The sequence below is a fragment of the Pelophylax lessonae genome, assembly GCF_965119305.1.
Source record: "Pelophylax lessonae genome assembly, chromosome: 2".
Taxonomy (NCBI): Eukaryota; Metazoa; Chordata; class Amphibia; order Anura; family Ranidae; genus Pelophylax; species Pelophylax lessonae.
Window position 1 is genome coordinate 439,248,973 of NC_138769.1, and position 13,970 is coordinate 439,262,942.

Genomic DNA, 13,970 nt, shown 5'->3' on the forward strand with positions numbered 1-13,970 from the left:
CAGGGAAGCCTGCCTACTCCTATCTAGGCAAAAGATAAACTGAATTGGGAATGAGGCTAGCCAGGGGTATTGGACCAGAGGGACAGCCCCCTGTAGGTGTGTCTATGCAAAGTTTTGTGTTTTTAACAAAATCTTCTGCCTAGCTTACTCCTGTGGATAAGATAATACCCATTGGTGAAGACTATATGAGGGGCGGCAACTGTTAGAGGACGTAAGAGAAATAGTGTTGCTGTCATTTCTAACCGCCCAACCTACTTACTAGGCCAGTGTTCCTCAACTCCAGTCCTCAGGGCACACTAACAGGCCAGGTTTGCAAGTAAACTGAAACTCATCACAGGTGATATCATTTGCTGCTCAGTGATTGCAGTATTCTAGTCTGCATCTCCCCAAGGTAATAGTTAAAATCCGGCCTGTTAGTGTGCCCTGAGGACCAGAGTTGAGAAACACTGTACTAGGCTATATGTGGCTTCAACATTTTCTGAGCAACATGACCAGGTACATGCATGCAAATCACAAAAGTATGTACGAAGTCTAGACTCTGAGTAACTCTGCATTATAATTCCAGGCCATCAACTGAGAAAGAGAGTGAATGACAGCCATGGATCTAATATATTTAGGAGTGGTCAGCAATGGCAGCCTACATACATCCTCAGTGCAGGTTTTCTGTAGGTTTCAGAAGCTGTCACTTTGCCAGTTCATGGCAAAGTGACAGATTCTCTTAATAGAATACCCCCTTCCCCTTCTACACCAACTAATCTTTACATATACCACACCTCTTCACTGGTGTGCTAAATAGTGAAAGCATAGATGCTATACCCTGTGTAAGCTCTGACACTGCATTTGTGGCTTACATAGAGAGGTGTACACAGAAAGGCACAGTGACAGTTAGGCTACATGTACACGGGACATTTTAAAAAGTCCTTTGGATGCTGGAATTTTACAGCTATGTAAAGGACGTTTAAAACGTACGCTGTGTCGCGTTTGCAGCCGCGTTTAGCGGCATTTAGCGGGCGTTTGCGCTCAGATCCGTTTTTAGAGGTCATAATCATTCCCCTTTAAAATGGAAAACCGCAAGCGCTAAACGCGGGTGATCGCGTTCGGTCGCGTTTTGCGTTTGAAACGCCGGTAAACACACGTTCTAAACATCCTGAACGCAAATAATTGCTTTCCAAAAAACTACACTGAACTCAACTGCCTCTAAATGACTGTAAACGACCCAGTGTACATGGACAGACAAGATAACATAGAGGAGAGTTCAGGGGCTTCTGAAAAAAAACGCCCAACTGCTCATAAACGTCCGTTTACAAGTAGCAGTGTACATGAGGCCTTACAGTCTTGTTTGTAAGCAAACTACATGTGAATACTACATATGGTCACGGTGATCTCATGACAGATTACCACACTGAATGGATCCAGATCACTAGATTAAAGCCAACAGTAGTCATTGACAGCAGTCCGAGAATTAGCAGCACGCAAGAAACATAGATCTTTGCACAAGGCACTGTACTTTAAAAGGTTAAAACAACAGATATTGAAGGGGTTAAAAGAAGATACACAGACACAGTGACCATCACCATCCTATTACAGAATGTATCTGCTGTGTAAGGTAACGTACACTCTAAATTGTAAATTTGACCAAAATTCTTTATGATGGATGTCTTTTCCCACAAAGCCAAAGACAAAGGTAGAGAACGTTTGAAATTCTTTTATTATAGACACAACTAAATTGTAACATATATGCTGTGGTCTTCGTTTTTACAGTTAGTCTTTTGAAGCACTGCTTAAAATCTTGTACAATAAAAGAAAACAATAACTTGTTTCTAACCTATAGAAACTGTAGTTTGTAAACCAAGCACTGGAATGTATAGCAGAACCACTGGAACAAAGTAAAACATTTCAAACAAATATTGCACACACAATATGTTAATAACAGTCCATTAATTACTGAAGTAAGGATGTACTGGTATTTTTTAGTTCTTTACTGGGCCTCAACAATTAAATACATTACAGGAACAGCTGTGCGATCCTCCAAAAACTTTCCCAACGTTTTCAAGTCAAAATCTTTGAATACGGCACAGGTAAATGGTATGAAAGGCCAGTGAAAGAAGGAATTCATGAACATCCTTCAAAAGTGAAATGATGTCCACATGCTAAAATGTAACAAAGAATTAGGCAGTGTAAAAAGGATATTATGTAACCATCCTCAGCGACAAACGAGAATGAATGTACCACTACAGTTATCACTGCAATTTTACTGACTGTCACCATCTCCTGTTGAGGCAAAGATCACACAACTGTCACAAAGAACAAAAATCAAGGTCACAACAGCAAAGCTAAACTACAGTGTTTATGATTATTGAAAAACTCAATAAGTTAAAAATAAATAAAAGTGGGAAAGTGCACACAATAAACCAAGATTGACCTAGTCTGAGCTCGATATTTGCGGACTAAAAACTTAAGGCACAACAGAGCTCATATTCTTTGCAAAATAATTCTTGGTTCAATGGTTAGTCTGTGGTTCAATATACAAACCAGTTAAATGGCATCTATTAACCAATGAATGAAGTGCAAAAACTCCCCCAGCGGAGCTCCAGCAATCTTATTTCAGCTGACTGTTCAGCCTCTTCTTTGAGGACCCCCTATAAAATATACATAAACAGTCTGATAATGCAGTGCACATCTTCAGAAATAGCTCCCAGGGCATTTCAATAAAGCTGAACTCCAGGTACAGTTTGCATTGTATAGAGAAATATGATACAATATAAATATACATATATTCCATGCCTGCCAGATGCCTGCGGAAGCAGAGAATCACCGTAGCAGCTGCTGTTACAACAGTGATTTTTGTTATCTTCTTGTGCCATGCTGCGTGACTACCCTGCTGGCAAACATTTTTTGCCAATGAGTAAAACGCTTTCTCTGATTGGATGAGGTAGAGATCGTCACCACCTCACATCTCTACCTTCTAGAGTTCAGCTTTAACCAACATTTTGGCCCATATTTAGGAGAGATGGTGTCAGATTGCTGGAAAGGAGTGACATTTTATGCCTCTGGATGAACATGACCAACTAGTGAACCATAAGAACTCATGCACTTTATGACTCAAGCCATTTAAGAGACCTGTTTACTCATGAATGTTTTCAACAATATAAACTCTCTAGCTATCCCTTTTATTATTAAACAATAAAAAACCTACCCACAATGCACAACAAAACTCGGAAATATTGGAAGTTGTTTTAAAATTGTTTCCAGGACCGATGTGTAGGACAGCTGGCATAGTTTATTTAGTAAACTGATGCTTAAGATGCTTAGTAGTGATGAGATAGGATATGGACAATGCCATTGACCAAATTTGGCCGTATTAGGTCAATGATGTCACCAGCATCCCCATCCTTTTGTTATGTGGCTGCTTGGAGTGGGGGAATTACCGGGCTGCAGCTGGTTAGGCCAGCGGTATCATGTGACAGTTTCCCAAAGGTGCTGAGGGGATGTAAGCAGTGAACAGTAAAAATGTGAGGGTATAATTACCTGCGTTCAACAATGCTTCCACATCCATGGGATACTGATGAGTAGAGAAACACAATAGGGGCAATAACACTAATGATGATAGATGATAAACTGGCTCAAATTCCCCATCCACTAAGCTATTGAGTTATGACAGCATGGAGACTTCCCCGCCATCAGAATACAGTGGTCAGCATTGCAGGCTTGCAGCGCTGATTGAGCGGGGTGGTTGTACAATGTCATCAGTATATTGACTTCTGTACAACCTCCCTGCCCACGCATGGACCTAATCCATCCATGGCTGGCTTAAGTGTGCCTAAACCACAGCATGGATTTTTTTTGCTTTAGGCTGAATACCAGGCAAAAAGCTAAATAAACAATTAACATACATATGAGAGTTGTTTATTTGCCATTTAAATGTGTAATTTTGATAAGCCAATTCTGAAATTTACATAGCATTGCAGACAGCTCAGCAGCCAGTCTAACTTTTCTCCACTGTAGTTATGCAGTACAGCTACCTATTTCTCAGGTAGAGGCGTATGGACAGGGAAGGAGCACCATGATGAGTTCCATAACAGCATGTGTATGTAGCACACCTGACCAGCTCCTAGTGCTTGCCCCTTCATTTTATAGTGTGAGTGCTTGTAATTTTTGTAATTTTACAAAGTAAAATTCAGCTATTTAAAACTCAGCTATTTAAACATTTAAAATCTTGCGAAGTTTTAATGGATAAATAAGTGGACTAATTGATTGATTTTAATATCTGCCTGAAGTTCAGTTTTAAAAGCAACGTTCTTGTTTCATTATACCTTCCTATGCATGTAAACAGAATGGCTCAGAAATGTAAACTGCCCCCGTGCAAGCATATGAAGTCAGACCCAAGAGTGGTATTACATTATGATGAATTAACGCTGACATACTTGTCAGCTCTGGCCATGTCTAGCTTTTCATAGGTACCTTAATGCCAATGCAGATATATGATGTTATAAATTAAAAGTTTTAGGATTGGCATGTTTTTACAATTTACTGAAAAGGAAATTAGAGGAAAATACAGTTTTTAAAAAACAATCTTACTTAACAGCTTTACACTAAATAAAATTAACTTTTGAACAGATTTTTCTTTATATATATATATATATATATCTCAGGCCCTCCAAATAACCATTACACAGCCACTGAAATAACTGGCTTGCCACTATTTCTACTGCAATATAAAACACTGTAAAGTAAAAGGAATGTAAACTGAATTGCCATTGGAAACAGAACGAACTCCATCTATACAACATCTTAAGTTTCAAGCACAGTAAAGCTTTTAGTCATACCAACCAATCAAGTGTATCTAACATGTACTGGAAACATCATACATGGAATCTAATTGTTTGTTTTACATCCTCACCTTTGCTCAAACATTTTAGTGTTTTTTCCTTTTTTCATAAATAAGCCAAAATGACAAGCATACAGTAACTCACATCACTTGGATTGCACATCCATGCTACAATGTAAACACAAATAAAAAAGGGTTGTACTGTAGCATTAGTCATGGTTCGTGCTGACGCTAGGTGAAATTATTTTGCCCTTAGAAAAACCCAAGTGGAAAAGAATAGAGTTCAGGTTAATAACAAGAAAGGCGTGGTCTGGGTTGGCTGTCCTCTGCATTTCTTGGATCACTTGAGGGATGTTAAATGTGTCAAAAAACTTTTTATTACTCCTAAAAAAAAGAAAGAAAAGGTCAGTGGCTTAATTAGGTACCTTATATAGAGGGCAGTACTGTACAGAGAATGGGCCAATTGCATGCCCAAATGTGTTGCAAGCCCTGCACAAAAATCTCTATTCAATAAGCAAAGGGGCATTCATCATTATGAAATAAACGGGGGTGACCAGCGCTATGGAGTTGTGTAAATAATGTATAAAGGTTACAAGGTGTAAGCTGCCAACAACCGAACCCCTAGGGGTTAAGAATGAAATAGGTGCAAAGAGGTTGAAACGGCGCTACCTTTAGGCGATTAAGTACCACGTGGATAGTGTGCCAACATAAATGTTGATGCTCAGAAACTATTAAAAAATAATATGTTTGGATCCAAACTAAAGTGTACTAGTGACTTGTGGTCTAACAAGAATGACCAATTTTTTATCCTGGACCCAAAACAAGGTGCAATAGTAAAGTGCTAAGTGCTGTGCAATGAATAAACCAAAATAATGGAGAAAGTGATTTTATTCCAAAAACAAATATGTTATACAGTGCAATTTACTAGTGATAAATTGTGCTTGGTGAAAAGAAAATGACCAAATAAATAAAATAATTCCTCCTTGGAAAAAGGTGCTTGTGTAATCAAATAAATAAAGAGAGATTCCACTTAGTGAAAAGATCAAGTAAAGAAAAATTCCCTACGAGTGAAAAAAATGGGGTTGCATCCACCAGTGTAGCCACTAGGTGTCGCACCTCACATACGACCTGTTCGCCACGGAATGGGGTTTTCCAGGGGTTCCTCAGGTGGAATAGGCGTTTGCAAGCTTCTAGTTCCTCAAAAAGAAAGAGGGAACCCCATGGTGCCGTACACAATGTAATCACAAAAATGGAGAAAAATAGTAACTCGCGGAGTAGGCTGTCCAAGATCAGTTGGTGTAGCCGGTAAGCTTCTGCGTTCCACGGCCCAGGCTCCAAATACCGAAGTGACGTTATGAGGTAATAGACTCCACCCTACGCGTTTCGTCAGAGGACGTCTGCTGGAGCGGCTCCCTCTTTCTTTTTGAGGAACTAGAAGCTTGCAAACGCCTATTCCACTGGAGGAACCCCTGGAAAACCCCATTCCGTGGCGAACAGGTCGTATGTGAGGTGCGACACCTAGTGGCTACACCGGTGGATGCAACCCCATTTTTTCACTCATAGGGAATTTTTCTTTACTTAATCTTTTCACTAAGTGGAATCTCTCTATTTATTTGATTACACAAGCACTTTTTTCCCAAGGAGGAATTATTTTATTTGGTCATTTTATTTTCACCAAGCACAATTTATCACTGATAAATTGCACTGTATAACATATTTGTTTTTGGAATAAAATCACTGTTTCTCCATTATTTTGGTTTATTTATTGCACAGCACTTAGCACTTTACTATTGCACCTTGTTTTGGGTCCAGGATAGAAAAATTTGTCATTCTTGTTAGACCACAAGTCACTAGTGCACTTTAGTTTGGATCCAAACATATTATTTTTTAATAGTTTCTGAGCATCAACATTTATATTGGCACACTATCCACGTGGTACTTAATCACCTAAAGGTAGCACCGTTTCAACCTCTTTGCACCTATTTCATTCATCATTATGGCTGCATAAAACCATTAAAAATGGCATATTTAAGGCTATGGCCGCAATACAATGTAAGGGTTACAGCAACCCTGCAATACACTGCTCTTGACGTAAGACACATCCACTGCTCATCCCTCTGGTGCAAAAGGCAGAGGCCCAGTGTCCAGGGACTAATCCAGGGTATAGGGAAAACCACAATGGAAGAGGCCAAGCCCTGTACTCACTAAACCAGATCGCATGCACATCCCCAGGGAAGAAGACCACCAGGTGGGAACTCCCCGTGTTGCCCACTTTGGGAGGGCATACCCTCTCCGCCATGGAGAGGGTCTTCAGGAATTGGAACTACCAGGATTCAGATCTCACCATTGCCTTGGACCTATGGATCACTCTGCAGGCAGTTAACTACACAAAGTTGTACTTCTATACAGAGGGTGAACGTCACATGCAGAGTGCAGTGTCGAAAAACAAGATTACAGACAAGCCTCATGTCCTCCATTGCATTAGGATCTGGGTATGGCACTGGCTGATTGCCTCAGTGGTGTCCATGCAGCCTGGTAGAAAGAGGTCTTCTTCATGTGAAGAACACAGCCAAGTACAGTAAAACCTTGGATTGCGAGCATAATTCGTTCCGGAAACATGCTTGTAATCCAAAGCACTCTTATATCAAAGCAAATTTTCCCATAAGAAATAATGGAAACTCAGATGATTCTTTCCACAACCATTTATTCATAAGTCTTTCAGTTTATAGTCCATATACAAAGATTATAGCAATGTGATAGGTTGTGTCATTATAAAATGGCCATCCACAAATGGTGCCTCCACAAGGGGATTAGAAGCAAAATCCAGCAGGAGCTACAGAGTATAAAAGAGAAGAGAGGCGCCTCTAAGTGTAGCAGTATGGGGACATTTAATGAAGGTACAACATTTAGCAACTTACATGGTTGATGATTAACAGGCACATCTAAGTATGCAGGCATCCGGGGTAAAGCTGTCCACATAGACTATCTTCTGAACCACTGGCTCTCACAGATGTCAGTCTGCAATTGTGATTGGGAAGACTACCCTGCAGTAGAGTGATCTGAAAGCGAGACTTGGAATCGCTCGTGGAGCGCAGCGTGGAAGGGTGTGATGAAGATGGCAGTGCGGAAGATGGTCTATATGGACAGCTTTACCCCGGATGCCTGCATACTTAGATGTGCATGTTTTAATCATCAACCATGTGAGCTGCTAAATATTGAACCTTCATTAAATGTAACAATATTGCTACACTTAGAGGGACCTCTCTTCTCTTTTATACTCAGTTGTGACATGACGCTACTTGTATATCAAGACATCGCTTGTATATCAAGTCAAAATTTATTTAAAAAATTAGCTTGTCTTGCAAAGCGCTCTTAAACCAAGTTACTCTCAAACCAAGGTTTTACTGTATTCGATCATCCAGTAAAATTGGATGTTTTAATTGGAAGTTTTAAAGGAGCCTGTACGAATAAGAAAAGACTGTTGCTAGAATGTGCAAAAGGTGTCCACAGAACATACAGTTTTATCCATTTATATTGAAACAAAACATAAAATAAGGCAAAGACATGGAAGCTTACCTGACTTTGGAAAGCTTTTGTAGAACAATACTTAGTTTTTCAAGTATTTGCACATCAACTTTAGGATCCTTAAGTAAAACAGCACAGGTCCTAAAAAATGATTCTGTGCTACAGAACTCCAGGAATGGCTGCAAAAATCCTGCAATATACACAAAACTGCCTATCAGTGGTTTATTTGTATGCTCAATTACAACTCATCTATCATATAGTTACCCCTCTCTTCTAAATTACTCCAGATAAAGAGAATTGTTCTTACGAATGCGCACACATGACACACCAAAGATCAGAACTTGTGAGTCTTTTAAGCACCACAACCATTTGAAAACTAGACTTACTATTTCTATGCTAGTTTAGCAAGTTGTACACATTTATAAAGAATGCAAAAAAAAAAAAGCTCCTGTGAAGAGCTGAGCTTTTAACAGTGCTAGCAAAGTCACGTTTTGCGAGTTGGTGAAGTTGATTGCAGACATAAAGAGTTTGTTATTACTACACAGGATTTATATAGCCCCAACCATTTACGTAGCACTTTACAATATAAAAGGGAGACAATACAGTTACAATACCATAAAATATAAGAGGGTTAAAGCGGTTGTAAACCCTATTAAAAAAAAAAAAAAAAAAAAAAAACCCTGCAAGACAAAGGCATAATGAGCTAGTATGCATCGCATACTAGCCCATTATGTTTAACTTACCTTAAAACGAAGCCCCGACACGGACCCCCGGACATCGATGCGGGCGCTGCCATGATCCCTCGTCGTCTCTTCCGGGTTCGGCGGCTCCGGCGCGCCGATTGGCCGAAAGAGACGGCTCCAGCGCGCTGATTGGCCGGAGCCGCGATGACGTCACTCCCGCGCATGCGCGCGGGAGTGATTTTTCCGGCAAGCTCCCGGCAAGTTAATTGAAGGTCCCCCCGGACCTTCAGAGCGCATGCGCCGCTCGCGCGAGCGGCTGCATGCACTGTAAATATCTCCTAAACCGTGCCGGTTTAGGAGATATTATTTGTACCTACAGGTAAGCCTTATTATAGGCTTACCTGTAGGTAAAAGTGTCAAAAAGCGGGATACAACCGCTTTAAGAGGGCCCTGCTCAGAGGAGCTTCCAATCTAAAAAGGGAGGGATAGGTGGTACAAAAGGTTGCAACTGTGGGGAATGAGCTGAAGGAAATGGTAAAAGATTAGTTGGAGGTGTGATCGGCTTCCCTGAAGAGATGAGTTTTTAGAGATTGTCTGAAGGCAGCTAGAGTAGGAGGTAGCTGGACAGATTGAGGTAGAGAGTTCCAGAGGATGGAAGAGGACAGAGAGAAATCCTGGAGACTAGCATGGGAGGAGGAGACAAGGGAGCTTGAGAGCAGGAGGTCTTGAGAAGAGCGGAGAGGATGGTTTGGGTGACATTTTTAGACCAGATTGGTGATGTAGCTCGGGGCAGAGTTGTGACGGGCTTTGTATGTTGTGGTTAGTATTTTAAACTTAATTGCCTGGGCGATCAGGAGCCAGTGTAGGGATTGGCAGGGAGGGGTGGCAGACATTGGGTTATTTACTAAAACTGGAGAGGGAAAACCTGGTGCAGCTCTGCATAGAAATCAATCGGCTTCCAGATTATTTTCTCAAAGCTTAATTGAACAAGCTGAAGTTAGATGCTGATTGGTTATGATGCACAGCTACACCAGATTCTTTTTGTAAATCTACCTCAAAGTATGCACATGCAGGTATCAGGTACAGGAAAAAAGCTCAGCTGCTCTTCCACTGAAGTGAAAAAGATATAATGTTGGCAATTAGTGTTATTTTAGATATTCAATAATGGCTCATTTTAAAACAATATATTGCTTTTTAACTAGTTTGGAGCAGTTTTCATTAGTTAATGTAGCTCCTATACAGCCACCCATACTGCATATATCCTTTATACAAGGACAAAAGGAAGTACAGTCACTAGCGGGTGATCTCTACACAAAATCTCTTATAAACTATTTTCAATACTCCCCCACCTCATACGTTTGCTATATATAATGTTTCGATTTAATTGGCAGCAGATCATACAGATGACAGGAATAATAAAAGCGTAAAAGAAAAAACAATTCAGTAAAGTAATGATCTGCAATTACAAAAGTCACGCAGAGTTCAGTTTTCACGTAATCTATAACATAACTATTAATCTCCAGCTGGTGAAAGCTATCAAGGGTAAGCTGCAAGATGGCACTGTGCAGGCTTATTGCCCACCGCACATCAAAAGAGACCAGCTTTATTTCTGGATGTAGGCAAAGACATTCTGTCTTTAGACTAAATTAGAATTTATAAAGCCCATTCTTTATGACTACATAAACTACATCCACTTTATTAACATTCTGTCAGCCAAACAGTGGTGAGGAATTACAATGAAGACAAAGAGATAGTGAACAAAGGCTGAAGCATAAACCCTGGATTTAAAGGTTCAGTAAACTGTAAAAGTGGATAAACTATATTGAACCTGTTATGCAATACAGTAAAAAGAGAGATCCCTTGTGGGGATATGGGGTTAAGCTCTAAGGTCAGGGGCCTGGAAGTTATTTGAAAACAGACAGGCTTCTTGTTGCGGTAAAGGTAGAAATGAGTACCGTATCTATGCTATATAATTTCTGAACATGAATTCAAAGTCTGTACTGATAGCAAACTGGGATATTATAATGATAAAAGCATAATATAAATGTTCTAAATTTTAAAATGCTAAAAGCACTGTATCTTCTTAAATATATTAGTGACATCAATGCTGCCATCTTGTGTCTGGTAAAAAAAAAAAAAAGAGTAAGCAAATGATGAACAGATAAGCAGATACTGTATAACAATGACTAAGAAACATGATGTTTATATACAAGGTTTTATGTGCAGCAGGATTTTCAGCCAAGTTAATCATTGTGTTGTTTATAACAATTTAGTACAGTGATAATGTTCAGCAATGTCATTTTAACGAGGCAAGGATTTTAACCACTTAAGCCCCTGAAGATTTTACCCCCTTCCTGACCAGGCCCTATTTTGCGATTCGGCACTGCGTGACTTTAACGGACAATTGCGCGGTCATGCGGCGCTGTACCCAAATGAAATGACGTCCTGTTTTCCCCACAAACAGAGCTTTCTTTTGGAGGTATTTGATCACCTGTGCGATTTTTACTTTTCGCGCTATAAACAAAAAAAAGAGCGACAATTTTGCAAAAATAACAATATTTTTCACATTTTTTTATATGAAATTCCCCAAAAAAATTGTAAAAATCAAAATGTTTTATCATTTTAGGCCAATTTGTTTTCTGCTCAAAAGTTTGGTAAAAAAAATCCACTATAAGTGTATTTTGATTGGTTTGCGCAAAAGTTATTGCGTTTACTAACTAAGGGAAAGATTTTTGTCATTTTTATTATTTTTTTTTTTTTTATAACGAGTAATGGTGGCGATCTGCGATTTTTTTGCGGGACTGCGACATTGCGGTGGACAGATCGGACCCTTGACTAACATTTTTGACACTTTTGGGGGTACCAGTGACATTACTACAGTAATCAGTGCTATAAATATGGACTGTTACTGTAAAAATGACACTGGCAGGGAAGGGGTTAATTTTATTGGAGATGCAGGGGTTAAGTGTGTCCCTAGGGGCATGCTTCTAACTGTAAAGGGATGTAGCTGTTTGTGTAACTACAGAGATATACGATCCTACATAGCAGGACCGTATGATCATTGTGTTGTTTATAACAATTTAGTACAGTGATAATGTTCAGCAATGTCATTTTAACGAGGCAAGGATTTTAACCACTTAAGCCCCGGAAGATTTTACCCCCTTCCTGACCAGGCCCTATTTTGCGATTCGGCACTGCGTGACTTTAACGGACAATTGCGCGGTCATGCGGCGCTGTACCCAAATGAAATGACGTCCTGTTTTCCCCACAAACAGAGCTTTCTTTTGGAGGTATTTGATCACCTGTGCGATTTTTACTTTTCGCGCTATAAACAAAAAAAAGAGCGACAATTTTGCAAAAATAACAATATTTTTCACATTTTTTTATATGAAATTCCCCAAAAAAATTGTAAAAATCAAAATGTTTTATCATTTTAGGCCAATTTGTTTTCTGCTCAAAAGTTTGGTAAAAAAAATCCACTATAAGTGTATTTTGATTGGTTTGCGCAAAAGTTATTGCGTTTACTAACTAAGGGAAAGATTTTTGTCATTTTTATTATTTTTTTTTTTTTATAACGAGTAATGGTGGCGATCTGCGATTTTTTTGCGGGACTGCGACATTGCGGTGGACAGATCGGACCCTTGACTAACATTTTTGACACTTTTGGGGGTACTAGTGACATTACTACAGTAATCAGTGCTATAAATATGCACTGTTACTGTAAAAATGACACTGGCAGGGAAGGGGTTAACTTTATTGGAGATGCAGGGGTTAAGTGTGTCCCTAGGGGCATGCTTCTAACTGTAAAGGGATGTAGCTGTTTGTGTAACTACAGAGATATACGATCCTACATAGCAGGACCGTATGATCTCTGCACTTACACAAGGGAGAATGACAGGCGGCTTTGTTTACACATCGCGATCGCGAGTGACCGGAAAACATCGGGTCCGCCGGTCACACGCGCGGACCGGTTAGGGGGCGAGCGGGGGCGGGAGAGCACCTCCGGCGGCGCGCACTCGCACCCTAGAGGCACACAGGCTAGCGACGTAGTCCTACGTCACTTTGCCTGTGAGGGGCTGACTGCCGCCGTAAATAGTCGTGCGGCAGTCGGCAAGTGGTTGAATAGTTTAGCAGTATAACACAGACTCTTTGTATACACTGTTTTGCATAAATATTAAGTAAACATATTGATGTTAGCGCATGGAAGTGAGCAGACTCCTAAAAATCAACTTTTGCTCTTCTGCCTGTGCTGTATTACAGAATAGTGGGAGCCAGTGCCGGGACAAGGTCATTCGGTGCCCAGGGCAAAGATGGCAAACTGCACCCCCCCCCCCCCCCCCCCCCAAGGTGTAAAGAAAGATTCAATGTAATTTCAAAACAAGAAAATACTTAAAACAGCAGCGAATTTACGCAATAATAACCCACAGCATTCGCATCTGTTTCTGCAACAATGATCCCCAGCAATGATGCTTGCTTATGTAATAACCCCCAGCATTGATGGCAGTGTCTGGCTGGAGTGGTTAACTCTCTGGAGGGTTAATTAACCACTTGAGCTCTTCCCCCTTCATGACCAGTCCATTTTTTGCTATTTAAAACTGCGTTATTTTAACTGGTAATTGCACAGTCATGCAACGCTGTACCCAAACAAAATTGGTTTAATTGTTTCACACAAAAAGAAAAAAAAAGCTTTTTGGTGGTATTTGCACACCACTGGATCGGGTTAGCTTTTAATATGTGAATGAAAAAAAAAAATTTGAAAAAAAAATATTTTGTACTTTGCTATAAAACATCCAATAAAAAAAAATTCTTCATAAAATTTAGACTAAAATGACATCTGCTGTCTTTATTAAAAAAAATAAGTGTATATAATAATGTGTTTGTGTGAAAGCTAAAATGCCTACAAAACGATGAGCTATATAATGGAATTTTTTTTT

The 13,970-nt window shown here is 39.9% G+C and overlaps 1 protein-coding gene across 1 annotated transcript in view; it reads right to left on the reverse strand.

Annotated features, from left to right (window-relative positions):
* Positions 1-4,679: 4,679 nt before the first annotated feature.
* CCDC138 (coiled-coil domain containing 138) overlaps positions 4,680-13,970 on the reverse strand; it is a 79,087-nt gene continuing 69,796 nt past the window's right edge. The window contains exons 13-14 of the mRNA XM_082244725.1: positions 8,405-8,543; positions 4,680-5,212 (exon numbers count right to left, since the gene is read on the reverse strand). Of these exons, the coding sequence (XP_082100851.1) occupies positions 5,038-5,212; positions 8,405-8,543 (314 nt within the window). The 3' untranslated portion in view covers positions 4,680-5,037. The remainder of the gene's footprint in view (positions 5,213-8,404; positions 8,544-13,970) is intronic.